The sequence below is a fragment of the Fundulus heteroclitus genome, chromosome 4 (genome assembly GCF_011125445.2).
Source record: "Fundulus heteroclitus isolate FHET01 chromosome 4, MU-UCD_Fhet_4.1, whole genome shotgun sequence".
Classification (NCBI taxonomy): Eukaryota; Metazoa; Chordata; class Actinopteri; order Cyprinodontiformes; family Fundulidae; genus Fundulus; species Fundulus heteroclitus.
In genome coordinates, this window is record NC_046364.1 from 21,088,859 (window position 1) to 21,112,966 (window position 24,108).

The 24,108-nt window shown below is 44.1% G+C and overlaps 1 protein-coding gene across 2 annotated transcripts in view; it reads right to left on the minus strand.

The window, feature by feature from the left end:
- The window catches only part of fam214a (family with sequence similarity 214 member A), a 37,794-nt gene that overhangs the window by 7,922 nt on the left and 5,764 nt on the right, over positions 1-24,108 (minus strand). For both annotated transcript variants that reach the window (XM_021309665.2, XM_012850914.3), the window contains exons 2-4: positions 3,973-4,157; positions 2,220-2,416; positions 512-637 (exon numbers count right to left, since the gene is read on the minus strand). In XM_021309665.2, the coding sequence (XP_021165340.2) occupies positions 512-637; positions 2,220-2,416; positions 3,973-4,157 (508 nt within the window). The remainder of the gene's footprint in view (positions 1-511; positions 638-2,219; positions 2,417-3,972; positions 4,158-24,108) is intronic.

The following is a 24,108-nucleotide window of genomic DNA, read 5'->3' on the forward strand; positions in this document are numbered from 1 at the left end:
TCTCCCATGGGCAGGAAATAAAGGATTTTAACACAGGAAGGTCGACCTACTGAAAACCAGATTAATGTCTCATACAGCATAAACACTCAATGCTTGTTGTTGAGCTCCTCCTGCATGAATTACTGAGGATCTCTAAATGAAATGTAAAATATAGCTTCTTCTGAAAATTCACACTTGGCAGCGCTGAGCGACGGCCCGTTGCAGCACTCAGATTTTCAGAGAAACTGAAAGCCATGGTAATCTATATTAACACATTAAACGCTTAAAACATATCATTCTGTATCACAAATATGTTTGGGTTTCAGTCTTTGACCTATACTAGCAAAATAATTGACCATATTCCAACTTCGTTGAAAAGGAGCTCGAGCTGCGAAGGTCTAAACGCAGTTCTCCAAACCAATTCGTAGGAAAAAAAGAATTGTCCTGCTTTTCCATTTCAAGCCTTTCCTTTAGCCTCAGCGGGACCAGAAAGCCCTCCTTCCCACCAGCGTTACTGAGCATTATGTCTGACCTGTACAGGATGTTTCTGGGGACGATGCCATGGGAGGCGCTGAGCCAGGCGCTGAGCTGGGAGAAGAAGACGTAGGAGCGTACAGCCAGCAGCAGGGTTTTCTCCTCAATGAAACGATCCCCGCTTCTATTAAAAACACAGTTAAAAGGGGTTGGAAGTGTGCCAGTGTGTCAGGTTAATGAGAAAAACGGTCTGCTTCTCCCGATGTGTTTTTTCCCCCGAAGAAGAATGTCCCCTGTTTGCATGTGTGCTACTAGGAAAGTAGACCAATCTGTACGGCCAATTATCCCACTACCTCACTCCCACACGTGCCAAAATGACTAAGTTATGATCTTCTTATTTTTGATGATTTTTGTGCTGAAAAAGATTTCTTGAAAAACTCTTCCAATTTCTGTCAAAAATGCTGAGGTGCACATTTTTCTGGGTCATATCTCCAGCTGCTGGAAACAAATAACATCTACAGTAACAGCATCTGACAGCAACGACCTCTGACAGCAGTAATAAGTGCTCTGCCGTGCCACAAAAACTGCTCAAGGATGACTTTAGGAGCACAACATAAAAGCTGTCCCACTGCCTCCAATCTCCCCAGCTCCCAATCCAATCAAAGATCCGTGGGATGCGCAGGAATAAATCCCATCCATGCAGCACAAACGACCCAAAGGATGTGCTGCCGATTCCCCGGAGGCCGTAACCAAATGACCCCCCCCTACATCCTGCTTCCACTTCAGGAGGACATTATTTATAGTGCCCTGCCAAAGGATTCATATTCCTTAAGTCTTTTTCACACTTTGTCACCCTACAACAAACTTCAATGCATTTCTTAGAGGTTTTAAGTGATAGAAAGAAAGCAAGTATAAAGAGTTTCGTGTCAAATGTTGAAGGAAAATGCTACGTGGTGTGCAACATCTTTAACAAATATTCAGCCCACCTTAGCAGAAAACTTTGATGAACCTTCTTCTGCAACGGTTACAGTTGCAAATCTCTGTTATTTCTAGCTTTGCACGCCTAGAGACTCAGATTTCTGCCCATTTCTCTTTGCAAATTAGCTCCAACATTCAGACTGACTGAAGCACGTCTGGAAACACAGATTTTCTGGTCCTGTAGCGGCGAAGACATGAATATGCTCTGACCTACATCATTCCGCCGTGCGCTGCCTGTCGCGGTCGCCACAGGGGATCACTTGGTTTAGTGAAATTAAATCATAAAAAAAACACTCATGACTGTTAAACAGTAAAAACATCTTTGAAGCACACCGTGTGAAGGAGACTGCAGGGATTGGACTAAACATTTTATTTAGACATTAGAATTCAGACGGAGCTCGACTACTGATACACAACACAGGTAATCTATAGGTAATTATGTTTATCTTAAAATATTTGTGTTGTTCTTTTCCTGAACCATTTCTTTAGATTTATATTTACATTATAAAACAGGAAGAAGCATTTGATTTTTAAAAACATGACATCAAATTTACAGTCAATCTAAATCCTCATCACCATCAGGTTCTATGCAATTAAAGCTCTAAGGAGTGATAAAAATTTCAAAAGCTTCTTATTTTGAAATTGAGCTAAAACTTTCTTTTAGCTCCAAGAAAGTTTGAGCTAAACAAACAAAAGAAATCAAGACAAAGATCAAGCTAGATAAAGTTAGGGGATCCACAACATTTCTTCATAGGCCATGAACTAATACAACTCTGTGTGTGTCTTACTGTCTTGGAACAGCCTGTAAGGTCCATCTCTCCAGCAGCAAAGCATCTTGTTTGATGACTGGGTCACTAATGGGGTCACTTGGGGGACATTCGTCACCGTAGCAACAGTCTGGCAGAAGCATGACCTCGATCATGATGGGGATGTTGTTTCTCCATAGTAAGATCACCTCCGAACGGGTTCGCCTCGCTTGCCGGCACTGGGGACAAACGCAGAGCGGGAGGGTGTGTGCTCATTAGTGAATGTCAACAACGTTTAAGAAGTTAGGCAAGCAGATGAGGCTCTTAGAACATTCATCGATACCTGAAAGACGCATTACAATAAAGTTAAACAGTTTTCCATTCAGCAACATGACGGCTATCCTAGTTTTTGAGGGTATGGGACTTTTCAGCCCTCATTTGAGGAATAGCTTTAATTTAGATTTACAAAAATAGGAAAACTAGGGTTCCCATTTACTTTGCACACATAGTCCACACTTTCACAGATTTATTGCTGCTGTGTAACTTTTAACCACTAGGGGCGCTAGAACAGGAACATCCATGTATGGAACACACTGTCAGCTCTTGTTAGGGGCTGTGTAACCTACAAACGTTTTAAATTCTCCTTGAAACATTGGTTGAAAACTAACCAGACATGTGTTCACAGGTAAATTGATCTGTTTCCATGGGCCTGTTAACATAATTTTATTGTGATTTAATGTGTTTGGCATCTTATGTGTTTGTGTTCACTCTGTTCTCTCCTGTAGTGTCTTGTTTAATGTTCACTGTTCTTACCTGCCTAAGGACAACGGATGCAAATTAGCTGTTGTGCTAACTCTGGCATATTTACATTGATGCTTTATGCTGACATGTTGATGAATGTGCATTGTCCTAATTCAAATAAATAAATACAATAAAATACAATACAATGTTTAACGCCCCTGAAGGCCGCTGGCAATACTGCACGCTTTGCAAAGTTAAACAGTCTCCCTCTGCGTTTTGGAATCTGATAGCAAACCACTGTGGACCACTTTTCAGACTGCTGTAACCTAAAATGGTCATGTGACCTAGAGCAGAGCTCAAGGTCACATGACCCATTCAGCCACGGAGCTGATCCTCTCAAGCAACATAGGTGAGTTTTTGAGAAGGGTCGCCCGCACGTAGAATCCATACGCACCAAGTGCTGTATACTGACAAGAAAAATCATTTAATATAGCTTTAATTAAGCTGATACTTAGTCAAAACGTACACAGCCCTGCTTTAATTTTCCAGAACTCAACTTCAAAATATTTCTATATTGGGCAGGCTTTCAATACAGAACAGAACCTGGAAATATGAACAAAAGGAAAGTAGGAAGGGAGGGAGCGAGGAAGGAAGGGTGGAAAGAAGGAAGGAGGAAGGAAGGGAAGACAGAATTGCAGATACAAGAAAGGAAGGAGGAAACAAGGTAGAAAGGAGGAAGGAAAGGATCCAGAGAAGACATTACAGAGATAAGGAAGTATACGATGAAGAAAAAAATGAAAGAAAGATGTTGAAAAGTATGTAATGAAAGAAAAATAAAATAGGCATACATGGTGTTGTTGTATTGTTAAATGTTTCATTGTGGAATCAGTCAAGGGAATAAAAGTGATTTTTCCTGCTATCCAGACTAAAAACATCCTGAAATTACATTCCAAACTTTTCCAGACTGCATAGGACCACTAGAAAGAGGTTGAACAGCTTTTCAAAGTTAAGATAACCAACTGATATGCGAGTGGTGTACGTGTTGGTTTGGTACCTGGGGCAGTTTGTCGCTGCATTCATGCTTGTGAAGAGGAGGCATGCCCGACTGAGCTGGGGGACAGTGCAGCCCCTCAGTCCTGCCTTTTACCGAATACTCTGGTGTCCTTCCCTCTGTGATAAGCAAGGTCAGGAACACCAGGAACTCCTCAGCATCATACTCGAAAAACTCCTCTGTTGCATCTGAGACAAAAGAAAAGGAGAGGCAGAAGGTTAGCATAATTACAAAAGAAGCAAAGGTGAAACAAAGAAACAGCTGGAGGAATGTGGATAACGCTTCGCCTATTCAGTGAGCGCCTCTGGGGCATTAAAAACCTTCCCTAGCAACGACAGACATCCACCCGTGTTTTGTTTTTGCTGAGACGGATGGGGTCATTTTACTGTGGCTGGGGAATCTTGTTTGAGGAAGGGGTGTGGGGGGGAAGGCAGTCCATGACACAACTTTTCCAGTTTGTCTGCTTCAAAGGAACATATTCTGAAGCTTTGTGTCAGCTGAGCTGTGAGGAGAAGCCGCACATCAATTTCTTCTCTTGCACAGAGAAGGAACAAACACGCCAGGACACGCAGAACCGATAATGACTTCATTCGTACTCATCGGATGACGGTCCCAAAACTCAACCGGATACAAAAGCAGAGAAGAGGACAGGATAAAAGACGGCGTGCTACACCAGCCTGCTGCTGTGACGTGGGTGGGGCTGACCGGACAGACTGAAGCCTTCAGTGGTGAAGAAGGGTCTGCTCCTCCACAGCTTTGCTAAAATGACAGTCGGAAAGGAGCTCAACAAACAGGCTTGAGGATGATTTAAATGGAACATTAACCTGGCTTTCACAGGCTGTAGCGAACAATACTTACAACAATGACTGTGTGCAATAAAAAGGTCATTAGACCTAAGCTGTGGCCAGAAAGAAAGAAAAAATATGCTGAAAGAAATCAAAATCTGACAGGAATGATTGATATTGGTCCTGTCCAGTACCTGGTTGGCTGGAAACTAAAAAGAAAACATCTTTTTCTGACCAGATACAGAGCCATAGCTGGGCACCATCAAGGCTGACTACACTCTTCAGGTAGATGCTGTTACTAAGTGAAGGATACTCAGGGTCAGTGTTGGTCCAGTCACTTTAAAAAAGTAACTAGTTATAGTTACTTCTCCCAAAAGGTAACAGAGTTACTAACTCAGTTACTGCCCCAAAGTAACTAGTTACTAGGCAAAGTAACTGCAGTGACTTTTTTACAGTCTAACATGTCAATGAACTTGGATGCCTTTCCTGTTATTGGAACTTTACATACTAATGAGTTCAATTATCAAACATAAAATGCATGATGCATTTTAGACGGTCACAGGGCCAATTTTGCATCCCGCTTCCTTCACTCCTCCAGAGAGAACCCCCTTAATCCCACATTAGGTCATGTGATTCACAGCAGCCTGGAAAAGCCAATTCACAGCTGTCTCTCTAGACGGCGCACTGATGTGCAGAGGCTCCCTGCTTGTAACCTTGAGGGCTCTAAATATTTGATTCAGCGTCAACCTGAACTGAAAAGGTAAAATTCTCTCTCTTTTCTACTTAAACACGCCAGGTTTGCACAAGGACAGAGGTGCAGAATACACTCAGATGCACACAGCCCATAAGAGCTGGCCTTGCTAAAACAGAATCTCCCTCAGCTGGCTCTGCAGAAGAGTACGCAAGCACCCCTCTCAGCCAGCCAGTCACGAACATCCCTCTGAGGGAACTCCTCCTACAGGGCTCTGAGCTGCTGCTGCTGCTGCTGCATGTGGAGAGAGACAGCCCGATACAAAACACGAAGGAAGGAGGGATGGGGGAAGGAGGAGGGGAGGTGAATGGGGTCTGTTAGCCAGCTGTAGGCTAAATAAATGCAGGATGAAAAGGAGAGACCGAGAGAGAGCGAGGCTATATCCCCGGACAATCCCCTTTTCTTCATGGGCTAAAATCAGAAAAGTCCAAACAAAAAGGAGCCAGAGAGCAGCAGTGGGAGTGCAGGAGAGAGGAGTGGGGGAGCAATATATGACAACGGTCAACATTCAAGGTCACGGTCCATTGCCTATACATGACGGTGGGCTATAAACGGCCAAGGCTCCCCGCTCCACAGATCAGGGTTAGATTAAAGCACTTTGATGGAGACTGGGTCAAAGGAGCGGGAAGGTGGTGCTGGTGGGGGCAGGAGGGTCTAAGAAGACCTGAGGAAGTCGAGGAAAACAGCCTCTGGTATGCAAAACATAAGAAAAAAAAAAGCGAACACAGAGCCTGGATTCATTTGTGCACACTGGGCGTCAGAAAGCAATGCATCCAGCTGCTACGGCGCACATGGCAAGAACATGCATCAAATACTGGCAGGTAGCTGGAAACCGACACCCAAGGAAAACAACAACTAAAACACACACATGCAGTGGTGGACAAAGGCCAGCTGATGCTGGCTTTGGTTGAGAGGCCCAGTCAGCCCAGATCAGAGCTGCCATTCATTAAGGTATTGTGCTCTGTGGCCACAGACAGATAACCTGAGAAGACAGCCTCAACAAGGCTTAAAGCAGATCCTGGTGTAGAACGCAACAACACCAAGATGGAAATCTGCATTTCTGCAGCCGCCATGACTCAACCGTATGGTTTCTCTGCACTGGCTTATCACTGCTCTGTGCATTATCCACCAGTCTCCAAAATACTAACCAGCACGTTTGCTAAATTTAGCCAGTATTTTTTCAATTTTAAAATCAAAATGAATAAATGTTGCTTAAACCAATATCACTAATAGCCAACACGTAATATTTAATTTGATATTTTTGCTTTACTACCAAGTTACTGTGGTAGTTCTCCTCCAGGTTAGCATAGAATCTTGTCCCAACCCATCCCTAGTCGGTGAAAACGTTGAAGTAGGGGATCTACGCTCAATCTTCCCTGTGTGTAAGCTTTTCCGTTACAACATGATGTCACTGAGTCTGTTCGCGCCCCCCCAATTCCACTGATCCACACCACTCACCATAGAAACTAATACAGAGCACAAACATTCAAACTATGAATCCATGATAGGGTCCAGTTCCAGTGTTTACATATGAAGCTTTACTAATGTGTACACCGAGTAAGGGCTCAGAGTCAAAACACACAAACACACTATGAAAAACCATTTCCTGCTCCTCTTTCCTTGTCCTACATTAGATAACAGGTCGGACTAACACTGCGGCATCTTATCACTGGACCTGTGTGGACCTGCTACGAAGCACAGCAGAGGTTGTAAAGATCCGCAGGCTGAGCACACGTGTGCACCGTCCTGCATCCCCTCCCTCTGCGTCCTACAGCTGAAAGACCAGAGCAAAGTCATGTGGGATGGAAAACGGGCCTCCAGGGCAGGAGCAGAGGGGTCAGCCTTCATAGCCAAACAAGCTCATTCTTCAAAGTAAACATGCCAACACTCATGTTTACATGACTCCTCCCCGCTGGGAGCCATCAGATAGGCAAATAAAAAAGTCGGACATGTTAGTGCCTTGGCTGCTGATGTTCTCAGACAATGAACTCGTGCCTGTACTTGTCCTGTAGGATCTCAGTGCTACATTTGATCCAATGGACCTTAATGTGCTTCTAGAGAGTTTAGAACGTGGTGCAGGAAATTCGGGGATCAGCCGTGGGCTGCTGTGAATCGTGTTAATCAAACACCAGAGTTAGTAATGGAGTTCCACACAGTACCACGCTGGCACCGCTTCTCTTCATCTATTTATACACACACTGTACAAACATATCGCAAAGGCATAAAAGCTTGGATCCCTTATTTTCCTGCTGCCAAATTTGGACATAATTTCAACGACCATCTAAACACCATCCATTGAAATGGTCAGAAAGATAAACCCTGACCTCAACTCTTAAACCAAACAATTTTCTGAAACTTCTTTCATTCCCAAAATTAAGAACATCCTGTCCAAGAGTAATGTAGGAAAATCTGGTGAATCCATTTCTAACTTCTGCGCTGGACGACGGCAATACTTTAGCATCAGGATATGAAAATTGCCGGAGCTGCTGGTCTCTACGCTCCTTTTCTGCGGAACCAGCTCCCAGCTTCAAATAGGGACGTGAAACTTTTAATTTGGACTAACACAAGTAGAAGTTGACCGATACATCGGCCGGACGATATTTTTCCCTGTATCGTATCAGCTGATCCATTAGTGCATTTAGCAGCCGTACCTTGAGATCACCTGAAGCGCATAGATTACCACTCCCTCGCTGGCAGAGAGTGGCTGGTGATGTTCTAAGACTGGGTGTCAAAGACGTTTGAAAAGAAGTTTTTAACTTTTGAGCCGTCTGATTCTGCTGTTTCTGGCCTCTGAAAGTCTGCCTGCCTCACCGTAAGCAGGAGGGAACCGCGATGTGTGTCTGTTTCTGTGTCTGAAAACCCACTGCTGATCTCCAGCTGGCCAGCTGCCACCGCTGGGCGTGTGTTCATTCCCATGGAGAATCATGTATCCACATACAAATAATTACTAATCACTGCCAGTACAGCTTCCAACTTTACATAAAATAATGTCCATACCCTGCAGCGGAGGTCAGTGTTTTTTCTCCTCCTCTTCCCCATTGAGCTAAAGAAGCTCTTTTTTGCTGTGACACGTTCATTAAGTGCGAGCAAAGCGCTGCACTTAATGAAGAGTTGTGACGCGTTTTTTTTTTTTCCTGTGTACCTTTTAAACGGCGGCCTGAAGCAGATTGTTAACATCAGCTGGTTTCAACGCAAGTTTTGAGACCTGTGTAACATTTGTTAGCATTGTGTCATTTTTATGATGTAAATGGAGGAAGGTAAAACTACTTGGGCAAAGCAGCAGCACATGTTGGGGATTTGTTAGACTGATGTCAGAATAATGGGTATCGGCCCTAAAAACCCTGTATCGGTCGATCTCTGAGCGACATCTTCAGCTATGCTGCCATTGGCCTATGCCGTCGGAGGGCTGGGTGCAGACGGTTCGCCTTTTCTTCACAGTCTTCCTTTTCATTCTTGCATTTGTAGTGAAGAAATGTGGCTTTCATTTTCTTTTGGCAGGTGCTCTTCTTCAACAGCATCAGTGTCCTCTTTCCGGTTCTCTCCAACTCCCGTCAATCCTGTCAGTCGCTGGTTTCCCTGGACCGACAACATTTTTACTTACTAGCCTGAAACTGACTGACTGGGACACATTTTAATGGGATTAAAATCAGGCCAGCTTGCTTTTAAGCAAAACGCCTCGTGACATTTGCTGTGATTTGGCACTGTATCAATAAAGTCAACTGAACCGAATAGCGTGCCGCACTCCCCATTAAACTGCCGGATACTTGTGAAGAGCTAGCGGAGCATGACGCTGATCACTTTTCACTGAACGCATGTAGCTGGAATATGTTTTTTACGCTTACCATCGGGGGAGTGTTGTTGCTTCGACAGCGAGACAGATGGGAAAACAGAAGGAGGCAATAGAGTCGCACACATTCAGATATGATGACCCATTAATCCCAGCGCTGTGGCCACACAATCGCTGCCTGTTTGCTCCTCTGCTGTATTCTCCCTACATACAAATGTTTTCATGCGCACACTGGCAGCTAGTCTGAACGCTATGCAAGCATCCATATGGCCACCGCGCCCATCTTCCTTTGTCCTATGTTCAGCCAGCACAGAGTGCTCTAAGCTATTCAGAAAACATTACATTTTAACAATGATCCCTTTCAATGGTCAACGACCTTTGCTTTAATGAAAAATCTGTACTGAGCAGTTACTAGCTTTGTCAGTAAAGCGTCAGAATAATACAGACTATTATAGATCTACAAATGCTTTGTTTGATCTGATCATTAAGCCTCCCTGTGACTGGCCTAAAACATTAAAGTCCTCATAGATAAGAAACAAAAAGATCTATCTATCTATCTATCTATCTATCACAACGTAAAAGCTGCTAAAATCAGAACAATGCTATTAATTTCTGTGAAACAATCATTTTGAGAACTAATAATTAATTTTGCCCTATCTTTACCTAAAGAATCGCGTCAGTAAATCACATTCTAACATATACAGAAGCAATTTTAAAGTGTTTTTATTGTTGCCTGCTGCTCTGATTTGTTGTGCTGTGGCCAAACCGGCTGAAAAACAATGAATAACTCTCGACATCAATGGATGAGCTCCACTTTAGCAACACATTAAAAGCTTTAACTGCTCTGGTGGGGCCTAGTCAATGTTTTCAAGATGAATAAATAATTAAACTTCTTTTTTTTTTTTTTCTCAAGGAGTGTTTCACAGACTGAAAAATGCCAACGCTGTGTTTAAAATGGTTTGAGGTCCTAAGCTGATATGAATGGGCCATTTGATTTCTTGGGGGGCCTGCGGGCTTTAGATAACCAGGCAGCTGAAAGGCTGCGTATTAAGGCAATCTGCAGGCAGCAGTCTGCTGGGCTCCATGAGGTGTGGCAACTCTACGCACACACAATCTGCCTTCGAACACAACCAAACTCACAAGGTTAAACGTTGCTGCAAATTTGATCAACCCTGGGAACAGATGTTCTTAAAGCAGCTCACAATAAAAAAGGTGGATATTAATTTATGCCTCCGCGGCAGACGTAGCATCATCATCCTTTACAGCAGGAGGAATTCGCTTTTCAATCCTGCCAGGCATGACCTCTCTGTTCAGGCTCTATAAAACGCAGGAATCGCTGACGTTTCTCTGCATTTTCTCAAATGTTAAATTTCAAAACATTTTTAGAATGAAATCTTCTCTTAACTACTACAATTCAACCGAAGGTGTATCAACACAATAGTTAAAATTGCAGTCGCACTTTTGAAGCGACTGCTTCTTTTTGGTCTTCGTTAAAAGCTCTCTCTCTCTCTCTCTGTTCGCATCATAAAATCCATGCTGACGATACGTTGGTTTGTGCGTATGAAGCATTTCAGATTTTAAATCAAGGCAAAACAAGGGCAGAGGCTTTTGATTCCCCAAGTCTTTTTAAGAACTTTAGTATAAGAAGATATAAGAACGGCATTCAACAGCGTTTCTTTTCTAGCCTTCCTGTTGTGAGTGGTCACCAGTTATCTATAACAGGAACCAATGCAACAATACGCCGTGTGAGTGAAAGGGCAGCTGCTGTAAATAAGGGTTTTACCCTTTTAAAAATGCTGATCATGCATTTTAACAACAGCGGTCTTGGTGTTTGTGTGTAGACAATGTTGATTCTTAGAGGAGATTTCTAAACCCAGAGTGTCACCAGACGGAGGTTGAACGTTCAAAAGCGTAAAACAGAGCAGCTTTACGGTACTTCCTCGGCTGTCCTATTGTTACACAGCATTATCAGCTCAAGCTGGCCCCCGACTGCTCTGTTATATTTATCATCATTTCATGGTGCTGATTACTGTAAAGAGGTAGAAAGCGAGATTTCACTGACAGTTTCATGCTAAATTTTCTTTCCATAGCCCCCCAGTGAGATAAATATGGAAATAATTTTGCACCTCCCGTTTTCTGCAGAGCACTGCCCGCCTGACTTCAAAGTATCTGTTCTTGGAATTAAATGTTACGCAAATTTTTATGACGCCTTCCAGCGACGCTAGTTAACAAAAGGCTTAAGCGGCGGGCATGAGGTTGAACGCTACAACGCAGCGAATGTTAGTGTGAAACTTTGAAAATACACCTGGCTTTGCTCAAACGCAGACGAGACTTTCTGCGTTCTTGCTGTTATTAACGTGGAAGGACATTAGTTCTTCCTGGAGCGCAGCTCAGGCAGCTCATTTACTAGTCCACAGAGACGGTAACATTCACCACAAGGCAGGGCACAGGACTCTTCCTCAACTGAGGTAGCACTTTGCCGTTTAGCTTTTAGTAAAACCGTCCTACGACTGTCATAATCACCGGGCCCTCTCTTTCTACCATCTCCTCCTTGTGCTGCGATGCCGTTTTCCGTTCTAGCGTTGCGGCTTGACCTCTGGTATAAAGCGTCAGTCGGGTCTGGTTGTTTCTTTATAAAATATTGGACAAGAAGTTCTGTCATATGACTCTGAGAGCACTGACCCACTTTCAAAGTATTCAAATGCACTAATGGCAAAGCAGGTGCTTTGACGCGTCAGCAGATCCGGCACCTGCATTTCTGCCGCCGTGTGAATCGTCTTTTTCCTGCTCTGTGGTCCGTTCTGCAGCATGACAGCGTTTTCAGAACCCAGATGGTCCTTAAGGCCCAACTAGTTTACATTATACCACCTGAGATAAATTAAATATTTTAATACCACCTTTCCATGAATGCCTGACCACGGGGGACCGAGGTGTCAGTCTGGAACGCGAACAGTGGGAGAAACACAAGAACACAGCAGTTCTCCATCTGTGTGCAGATGCAGCCACGCGGCATATTAACACGTCCACTCCTGCGACATCATCTTCTCGGACGCCTGTGATCCACAATGATAACATCTGCATTTCAAACCTGCGATGGTTATGCAACACTCCTTTAGAGGATGTTTATCAACTACAGGCCACCTTTCCAAAATAGCTTCAAGTCATGGCCGCCATGATATAAATCTAGAAATTCACCAATCAGGCTTTCAATTTTAAATTTTCTTTTTTTTTTTTTTTAAATACATGACCTGTCTGTTTCAATTCTGACTGACTCACTATTCTTTCTAAGGACTTTAAAACAGGAAAAACACGTGCTGCAGGTTCTTTGACACAGGTAGCATTCCTAAAAGGATACTAAGATCACAAGCCAAGCTGAGTTTGTTTAAGCCAAGAGTTTGTACTCCGGGTTTCACCCATCGACTAAACAGCCAATGACCAAACTGACTCACCGATAACTTTTAGAGTTGAACGCTTTTAGAAAAGTACTGCGGCTGAGCTACGACTGCCAGAGCCTTACGTTCTGAACTTCTGTTCAGAATCAGCGCAAACAGGCGAGCAATCCCCATTAGATTAGATAACTGGATTTATGTTCAGCAGGTCGACCTGATCCTTTTCTTTAATTGAACAGCTTTGCATACAACCAGGCCTGAGCAGGTTCCGGTACCCGGTTATAACCCCGCTTTAAAAGTCGCCATTTTAAAAGGGCTGCAAGTCCTTTTAGGGGAACGGCAGGAAACGAGACCGGAGCTTTATGCAGCACAGTTCTCCACACTGCCCATCAGCTGGCTTAACGATAGCTACTACATTTCTACCTCGCCTATGACACAATTTTGCATCTTTGGAAATAGGGTTGGTCTCAGAAGATAAAGGAGCGCAACCTTTCAAAGATCTATGTGGTGAAACCTTAAGTACATTGCTGTGGCCGAATAAAGGAAAATAGATGCAGGACTACAGAGTGAAATGAATGATGTTTCACTTAATAGTTTAAATAGAAGGCCTCTCTAGACGGGCTTTTTACCTTGATTTACTGTAAATTAACTCAAGGTTTCAGCATTTTTGTAGTTTCCAGGAAGAACTGGATGCTGCTCTTCCATGTTTGGTTCTGAGTCGAAGGATGCGGGGTAGACCTGAACCAGAAGACCCGAGCGGTCCGAAAGACTAATACGACAACAAATCTGTAATGTTTTTGTTTTAGCAAACCTGTCCAGACACCGGTGCAGAAATCAATTCGACAAAAGATAGCCGCATGGAGGGGTTTTTCACGATCCTATCCTACATTAGCTCTTTAATCCTGGAGACCTTCTTCAGATGGTACCAGGCCGAATTTGTAACATCTTTTACAACTTCAAAATGACTCCAGAATTTAGATGGCTTTATTTTATTTACTTATTCCTATGGATTAGGGCTGGAAAAAAACCCATAAAACCATGCAATGGTGAGATTAGTTAACATTGGTATGACAACATCATTAGCGACGGCATATTTTCCTCATAGCTGTGTTTCTACAGAGTGCTACAGCACTCTCTCTGCAAGCTTTAGCGTTTTGGACACTTTAATCTGGGTCAGACGTGGACATTCACAGCAGACACACTGAGTACATTACTGGCACCGAAAATGTTTATACGCGTCACATTCCACAGCGTTCTGCTGTGCTGTATTAAAATTGCTCACAGTGACGAAGCCACGATGATATACCAGCAATATTTGGCCAGCTCATGCACCAATACCGTTTATAGACATAAAAATAACAAATATTATAGCTTTTCTGTTTCCTCAAAGGCAGTAATAAATACTGTAAAATCGGGAGGTATATTTAATCCCGGTTATAACACGACGAGACGCTCATAGTGGCTACTTCCCGTTAAAAATGAGCAACGCAATAACAACGCAGCAACAACTTTCTCTTCCCATTAAAAATAATAAAGTTGTTGCAGAAAGTGGGAACGGGTACATGACACCACTCCTCTCCTCCTGAAGTCCTCCCGTGATCCATCACTACCACGGCTGACCGGGGAGGGAGGGGCACGCGGCGCCATGGCAACGGGGCTGACGCATTCATCCCGTCAGGATGATTGAAGCGTGTCTGTGTGTGGGAATGAGCTCCCCTTCAACGCTCTGCTTGTGTGTGTGACAAAGTTTCAACTTGACGTTTATCAAGACAATCAAACCCCCCCCACCCCACCCTGTGCGTGCGAGTGGGCAGCGATGTGATGTGGACCCTGCAGCTACAGCGGTCCTCGCTTCGTGCACAACAACAACTGCTCCGTTCATCCTGCTTACGCGTCTTGAGCGGCACCCGTGCGTCCGCGGCGTTGTCGCTCTTCATCACAGCGCTGCTTTTGTTCTCCGTGCCGGTTGGAACGACGGGAGTTTGCTGACGGTCGCAAAACACCAGAAGAGGGTCAGCTGGCTCTACAGCTCACCTTTCCTGTTTTTCGTCTGCCTGGTGTTATGGGACCACAAACCCAGGAAATGACGCTGAGGTCTGCCAAGAAAGCGCTTTCTGCCAGAGAACATGAGGGCTGCTAATGAGCGCTGGTGAAAAACAACGAAACACTGAACCGTGCGCCACCGCTGCCAGCAGTGGCCAGTAAACTTAGTTTAAAAACACATTTGTTTAGGATTGCCTTCAACTGTTCTAGTTAACTGAATCACCACTTTTTTGTTCTTTTTTCTATCTACATTTTATTCCTACTTGCTTTTATTCTGTTTTATTTTGCTATATTTTAATCATGTAAAGCACTTTGCATTGTCTTTGTACTGAATTGTGCTATATAAATAAATTTGCCTTGCCTTGCCTTTGTCTACAACTGTGCAGCCGTACTTTAAAAGTCTACGTTGGGTGAAAACTTTCAGCTTTTTTCCTCCTTCTCACGGGTAGTTAAACACTATCTCAAAACTTTGAACTCTGTGACGTGTATGTGTGTGTGTGTAGTTGTGTGTCGCACACCCCATTTATAATAACAAAGGGGCAGATTGGCAGCACACATAGCAACAGGCCCTGATTGGCTGAGGGAGCGTTACGGTTGCAGCTGAGGAGAACCTCTCTTCCGTTTCTAACTCAGCTTTCATTAAAGTCCTGCTGCCAGAAGCAGAAAAACACACACTCATCCCAGGCCGACGCGCCACCTTGCCCCCCCCCCCCCCCCCCAACTCCTATTATCTCTAGGGGAAAAAACTGAGCTGTTTTTTACCAGCTGAGCAGCTCACATACTACTGAAGTCATATGGCAAACAAGCGGTGAACTTCTGAGAGAAAAAAAGAAAAACCTGAGGGAGCTTTTGTCCCCCCCGACCAATTCTGGCACATCATGGAAACCTATTTAAGAAGTAGAGCTTTTTACGTTTGAGTCACGCTCCCAGGCTCTATGTTTACACGTCCAATTATAGTTGTTTGTGGAAACAAAGCCGGCCTCCAGAGGGTGACTAATTTGCGATCAGAACCCTGTCGAGTGCGACAGGTTTTTTTTGTTTTTGTTTTGCTTGGTTGCACTGGAACTTCTAACATTTGGTACGTCGTTTTCAGCTAAAAATCAGGACCGTTTTCCTTAGATTCACCAATGGCGTGATTAAAGTCGTCCAACCAGTCATCGGTGATGCGCGGGCCAGATCCAGAGCAATCCATCACTTTAAATCAAATTAAAACAAAGCACTCCCACCATTTTTAGCCAATAAATGCATCAAACAGCATTTTAATGCTGTATTTCTTCGGTTTTTAAACAATCGATCAAACTTGGGACATACGGTTTTGATGCATAAATGAGAATAATCTAACTTTTTACTTTTTTGCTATACTCAAATCTAAAAAAAACTAATGTTTTTTCTTTGATGCGTCGCTTTCTTCTGTAAAATAATCCGAATAAGAGCGGCAGGCCAGACCTTGAACAAAAACAGAACTCTGTATTGGCACCAAAACGGCTGCTGTGTACGTCTCAGGTTGTGATGTGTACACAACAAGCAGGAAGGCAGCAGACAACCTGAACGCCCTGCTTTGTCTGTTTAACTCGTCTCCACCGGGAGATTCATTGACGAGTCGCATTTTAGCAGACGCTCTGGTTAGACACAGAAAGACTGACAATATCCCAACAGGGCTTTTGGTACGAGGCGGTTTAAAGATCAGCCGTTTTCTCAGAAACAGCCACACGGCAGATGTACTCCAAAGCCGGGGATTTCCCGTCAGGACTACAAGACAACCCGGAGATGTCGGAGCGCAACAAGCAACCCCCGTAACGTTCCCCAACAGGAGCCTTAAAATGTGCTCCCATCTGGAAATCTCCAATTTAGACGTGTGTTAAAAGAGCTTAAAGGATCTGCTCTGCTAGCTGTGAACGGCTGCTCAAACATTTCTTGTTTATTAACCACAAGTAGCAGAATGTGTTAACTTTGTTGATCGCCAGAAAGAGCCAGAAACTGCCCATCAGACAGAAATAAGGCAGTTAAACACGTTCAGTCGTCCAGCAGAAAAACGTCTCGTGTCCTTTCACTGTCAAAATGATGCAATTGTTCTAAAAATAAAGAAATTTTTTGCTATATTACTCACATTCTCTAACGCTTTTGTGTTATTTAGCGGACTCTGTACAGGTAAGGGATGATACTCTCTGGGCCGACCTGTTTTGAAGACAGGTTGCTCCATTATGAAAGAGTTTAATGCAACATAGATGCTATTTGTTGTGAGCAAGTGAAGAATAAAGTAATACATAACAATAACAACAACAATATTTGCAGACCAAATTGACTAATAATTTGTTTTGTACCCATTTGACTAAGACTGTGTATTACTAATGGCTGATGATCGTCACATGACTATGCATCTGTCAAATGTTGATGGCACCAGTGCACCTGGAGCAAAACATTAACCTGGAGCCCAGTAAACAGATCCTCTGGGCCGTTGTTCTTCACACGGTGAGTCAGCGTGAAGAACGTCTCTAATATTCAGACGCCGTCGGCACAATTAGGGGTAGGACACCGTCAAAACAACGCGCTGAGCGAGAAGACGTCTGCAACTGGCCTCCCCTACTGTTTTGACAATACTGACAATCTCTCCAGGTACAGAGAGACGTTATCATCTAATCTGCATATTTGTTTATGCATTTGAGACCCAGGCTGTAGGAGAGATTTTGCCAAGACGAAGATGTTATTAAAAATGCTGATTACGTGTGTTTGCAACTAAACATTACCTTTATAAAATGGCGTATGAATTTTAACACATAAATGGACAACAGTGGACTGTCCTCTCTAGATTTCCTTCCCTCCTGAGAGCAGTGCACTGCGCCGCTGCCAGACAAGAAGAAGCAGACGTGTTAGTTTTTCAAAATAAAGCACATTCTAACTTCAATGTTAGTTGAATTCATTTCAAACTACGTTTATGGTAGTGCAAATATAGGCAATACATCATATAGGATATATAAGCATCTCATATACTTTACATTGTTTTAACATATTAAAGAAAACCTTCATTCTGAAGGTGTGGCGGCCTTTATTTGGCACGGCAGTGCGTCACGATCAAATACATGTAGCGGAAACCCTGAGGTATCTTCGAGTCACGTTTGCAACGTCACTTTAAGTTTCATCGGTACCCGATTAACGCGCCCAGCCTCACCAGAGAAACCTGAAGTTGCTTTCACACAGCGTTGGTTCAGCACAGTACAATGAAAGCAACGGTAACACAGGCATTTTGACAGAGTTAGGTAACAGGATTTCTCAGACCGCCACCAGACCAGCAGGATTTCCCCACAACACAACAGCAGATTTCAGGCATTAGCAGGCGCCGGACTTTAAAGACTGAAACAACCTTTCAGACCCGACGACAAGCGGCGGATCTTCGGCTTGCTACTTGGGTGAGGGGCTGCAGGCTGAAGGCCCGGGCCTGCTGTACAAGCCTGGGTAAGGAATGAGAGTCAGTATCCCCCCCCCCTCTTCATCTTCAACAACCATAGCAACTGTAGTCCTCGAGTAGGCTACTTGAGTCTCTGATTATTCAAATGAGGCTAAACGCTGCAGACTGGTTTCAGTCAGCAGCTTCCAGGTGCTCCATAAAGTGGGAGAATGGGGAGGTTTGCCTGTTCACAGCCGTTCCTCACACCTCCCTCTTCTCTTCTATCGTGAAATACCAGCGACATAACCTTCTAACCATGGGCATGCCTTCCACTTTGCTCCTTTTCAAATACATCTCAGCCCCCCCCCTCCCAACGAAATCTTTTTATCCAGGTAAGAGCCGTCCTTTGCAAAGTCATTACCAAACTGATGCCAGTTATATAAGAGAAACTGGAGAGAGGGAGCTAAGGAGTACTTGACAGGTTGGCCAAAGGGGGAAAACGCTAAGCCCCCCCCCTCCTTCCCACGTTAAAACATAAATCTTTGCTCTGGAACATGTGAACCAGCACACGCTCTCCATTTTGTCAATAAGAAACAGAGAAGTCATTTTGAAAGCATGTTAAAGGTTTCAGTGAGCCGAGCGCTGGTAGCTGCAGGACAGTGGGGCAGTAGGCCAGCCACCCCCCCGCTGTAACCAGAGCCAGCCGCTCCAACGTGAACGCTCGCGCCCTTTGACCTATCCACCGCTGCAGCTGCCAACTCCTTGCGAGGGGAGTCGGACCGGTGCAACCTGAGCAGCGGCAGGCGGCTCGGCACGCTGCATGAAAATTGGGTCAGCTGCGTCAGATTCAAGACGGACCGAACGCAGCGAGACGCCGAGAAACACATTCTATGCTTGGCAGCAGAAAACTCCTCACATCGTTTTGGTTTTTTTATAGCAGGACTGTACCTAAATGATCCCGGTTATTACGTCTACGCCGATGAGTAGACCAAGTCAAAGAGATGCACTGCATAAACGGAACTAAAACTTAGTAAAATGTTCTTAAAATTAGTGCATTTGTCCTTGATTTGAGCAGGTAAATAAGATGATCTGCCAATAGAAAACATTTTTGCACTTAAAATAGGAACAATTCATCTCCATCATCTTATTTCAAGTGCAGTATATCTAATTATCTTATTTAGGGGTCAAAATACTCATTCTATTGGCAGATAATATTGTTTACCTGCTGAAAACTAGGACAAAAACACTCATTTTAAGAACATTTTGCTTATTTTTAGATCCGTTTTTGCAGTGTGACTGTATTGGGTATTGCTGAGTAGAGAAGACTCAGACCTTTTTTTTTTAAATAAAGCCCCAGGAAGCACAAAAAGGAAGCTTCAAGAAAGGAAGCTACCTTCTCCTTCAGGCTGTCAACACAGGGAGTCAGGCGTCAGCAGACAACAGGAAGCTCAACACATTACGTCAACGTTGCTCTTCATCTGGTCGATCCTTCGTGGCGCTGAACCGTAAAACCGGTTTTCACATGTAAAACTGCACAAAGCCATCTTCTATTTTGGCTTTCATGACGCAGCACGCACTTTACCTGTGCAACGGTGCCTGTGAGCCATAATCCGGTCTTGTTAAGGATCTAGCTCACTGTGGGCGGGGCAGAGCTTTCCAATAACCATCATCGACAGCCTGACTGCCATGCTCAGAGGTGAGGGTAATAAACTAATCACCTGATTCCCCTTCAGGGCTGGTTGTCGGTCCGAAAGGGATCAAATGAGACGACGGAGAGAAGGAAAAGGGATCGCTGTGATGAGTGTGAAATTAACTTAACCCCACGCTGCAGTTAATCAGCAACGTGCTCAACGCCTCCACAATGTGCCCCCAGAGGAGCTCTCTGTTAACTCACACCGTGTGCGTTTGTGGTTAATCGCCACCAACGATGGTTTGCGTCACAGCTTACCGCCGTAACTTATTTTACAGTAACGGTTGGCGTTTAGTTTTGAAATTTTAATCATCTTTTGGCCGTCGTTTAAACCTCAGCACGCCACCGCCAACACGGAGCGCAGACGAAGCTGAGAGATTTGTGTTGAGCCTGATTAAAAAGCTGCTTGCGTAACGGCCCATGCGGTCAAAGACGCGCGGGGGCGAGTCCGGTAAAAGACCTTCAAACCCGAAAGAATACAACGGTTTTCATACCATGTCCGTTTTAAGATTAACAGCTTGTAGGAAATTGTTAATATCTGGCATGGGTTTTTATTTATGGTTCACAGGAGAAAAAAAACAAACTTTGAAAGCTTTAAAAAACAAGATGTACTCTAAACAGATCTTTGAATGCATCTAGAAACGATTAACAACACCAAACAAAAACGGAATAGCGTCTAAAAACAGCCGTTTCATCAACAAGTGGCTAAGATGGACGCATGAAAGTGTCCTGATGCAGCAGCCCTCTGTAGGGTTATACTCTGATCAGCTCTGACCAGCGGGAAGCTACATAAACGAGACATTTCTGGTCAGTGAACGCACCATCTGTGAGCGCTAGCAGGAGACAGCGGTCGGTAGAAGCTATTCCCAAGCGAAACCCAATTCTTCAGGATCGATGCGGACCGCGGCGTTTAAAAACGAAGCCAAAAGAAGCACAAAAGCTGGCATGAAGCAAGCAGAACACAGCTTTCTATGGGGGTCTTCACTTCCACTTGGCTGAGACCCGGACAACGAGCAGACAGCAGAGAGGCTGGGCTTATTCCAACGGAGTTGCTCTGTTTTAGCCATCTGAGGCGTCTGCTTGCGGCTGATGTGGAACATGCTGGATGTAGGAAAGCTTGAAGACTTTTGGACGTCCCGACGCTAAGGTAGGGGTCGACTATCGCTACAGAAAATAAACAGGCTGCGCCAACAACCGCTAACGTGAGAGAGAATAAAGACGGCTTAAAGTTTTTTTGTTTTAAAACAATCATCTCCTCTCTTAAACACAGAGAGGCGATCAATCACAGAAAAGCTCTTCCAGACTCCTGTCTAGCTGCTAACGGCATTTTGTTTAATTAAATCGGCGATCCCGACGCGTCTCTAACAAAACGCCGGTGTAGAAGGATCATCGTCGGACACGTTTTTCACGCCACTTTTGTTCTGGATATGGAAAGTTGATCCAGCTGAGCTCCCGTCTCCATCAGTGTTGATCTACAGATGTTATCTGTGGTGGAGGTGTGAAGCGCCGGGCTCTACCAGCAGAAGAGGCCCATGGGATGCGACACAGAGAGGAGGGGAAGGAGGTGGAAACTGGAAAACAAGAGGAAATTCTCAACACTTCCTCCTTAGAAGGTTCAGTGGAGAATATTTAGATGTTTGCTGATGATGCATGTATGTGACACGGCTAAAAACACACCTAAGATGTCCTCTAGTTAACCCAGAGACAAAACACAGCAAATGTGGAGAACAAGCCAACACTTCAAAGCACGAGCGCCGACGTTCCCCCTCTTCACGGCGCGCTCTCAGATCAAACTGTACTCGGCCTCCAGAATTTACAGCTTAGCGGCAATCTTGTTATGTCACATCAGGGATTAAAAGTACGAGTGGGAGGACGGATCGAGAACAGATGATACCTGGAATTTGTTTTTTATTTATTTTTTTCCACGGAGATGGAGGACCTGTGTGCAGGTGCGCGGCTCGTTTTCCATTTGCAGGTTTAAGAAAAAAGATCACGACGTCACCCTTATTTCTGTCTTATCTAGTCAAAATAAAAACAGGCGGCGGTCAAAAGAAGCCGGGGGCTGGACGACGACGAACCAAAACTAAAAAAAATAAATAAAAATGAAACAAAATCGCGATGCACAGATGGCTCTTCCTGTTCCTGCAGGGCTGGCTGCTGGTTGGGCAGGAGGGGCCACGGGGGTGAGGAGGATGTAAAAAGCTATTGCATCACTCCGTGCACCTTTGGCAGGAGAAATATGACCCAGCAGTCCAGGACCAAGTCTGGACTGAACTATTTCTGTACCACTAACTGTAATAAGGCTGTAATAAATAGCCGCAGCGCTCCATGTAACCAGCAGCTACGGGACGACTTTAGTGACCTTTAATAAGAAGCTCCAGCCTCACCGGACCAGGATGCCTGGGTGCCAAACTACAGCCAGCTGGAAAAGGCTTCTTAAAGTCAACCCCATCAGCGCAGCGTGGATTCAGGCAGATCACTTGCAGGGATGGCGGTTCCCAGCTGAACACCTGATCCGCCGCCGCTTTGGCTTCTCAAGAGGCCGCTCCGATTCTGGCTGCGCAGCGGCCTCGTGTACGCATGGCGAGCAAAGCCAGCTTAGCCAGCGTGCAGTGCAACGTCCATATGGTGACGCATGGATGGTAATCGAGCGGCGACAGGGGAGCACCTGTGGAGGTGGTGGCCGAGGAGAGGCAAACACAATGGGAGGAGGCTGGACAGGTGGACGGCGGCTAAAAAAGGGCCGGCAAGCTGCTCTGCTGCGTGGTGCACAGCCCCTTCCACAGCAGCGCTACCCTTTAAAGCTTTCAGCACTCCGTCAGCCTGCAAGCTGCGGCTGTCGCGCTCACGTTTCAAACCTGGCAACATTTTCATTACCGCTGACATTTATTATGTTTTGCTTAAGAGCAAAAAATATTCAAAATTTACTAGTTTACAGTATGACAAACCTAACTTGAATTTTCTTGATTAGAGCAAATCCGATTAGTAGGAGGACCGAAACAGACAGATTTCAAAATAAAAGCAGAAATATATAAATGGCCTAATATATAAAGCAACACACTTTAAATGTACCAATTCATTGAAACCTCATATTTATTAATATGCCTTTGTGTTAAAATATTTCATTTACCTTCCCAACATATTTGAGTATTTGATTTTCACTTTGTAAATGTGAAATGGGTCAGTTAATGTAAATTTTGATGAAAATCAGCAACTTTTAATTTTTTTTTTTTAAGTCAGGTTTTTGTCAAGGTGCTTTACATCATGAAAACATAAAAACATCATAAACACATCGAAACAAACATTAACTTGTATGAGGTAAAAAACATCAACTAAGTTGGTCAGTGGTCGCGTTACTATGGTCCAAAAGCAAATCTAATCAGGCGGGTTTTCAGCCTTGATTTAAAAAGGAACGCAGCGCTTTGGCTGATTTGCAATTTTCTTACTTATTATTGTTTGGACACCCCTACTAAAAACATTGAGTAGATTTTTATTGAGATTTTATATATAAAAACAAAACGGTAATGCATGATTGTGATGCGAAAGGAAAAGTATGTTTAAAAAAACGTGGGATGCGTTTCCACTCGACCCCTTTAACTCTGATGACCCTACTATTGCCTTCAGAAGCCCTGTGTACATCATTTAAATCAAAGTCAGGGTAAATATGGCTGCTCCGTGAACAAAGAACAGAACTAAGAGCAGGGGACATAGCATACAGGTTAGGGATAAAAGTGTGATGATCAACATCCTAAGCTTAGAACTAAGCTTACTGTTGCACCGATACCGATACCAGTATCGGTCGGGGCCCCGATCCAGCACTAAAATAGTGCTATCGGTATCGGTGAGTACCAACAAATAGGCACCGATACCATTTTGATGTTTTTTTATGTCACTTGAATGCAGCCTTCTCTCTGCCGACTAGTATTATACATGTTATAGAAGTTCATTAAGGTTGTAATATTATGCAATTTGCGAGCCAAAACTCAGGGTTTAAAAGAGATTATTCAATTATTAATGTGATTTTACTCTCTTACTGTTGCACTACTATTATACATGTTATAATTTCATGAATTTTGCACTTTTTTGGCCTTTGAGAGCCAAAAGTTTATTCAACTATTGTCACCCATTCCAGGTAGGCAATAAAAAGTTTTACTATCCTAAGTAATATGCAGTTCTTCATATATACACACACACATCAATTTCAAACAGATGGTATCGGTATGGGCCAATACTGCACAGCCGACGCTCGGCTACCAGCGAGGACTCCACAACAGGAAGCACTGCTCAGCAAATGAGCAGAATCAGAACCTGA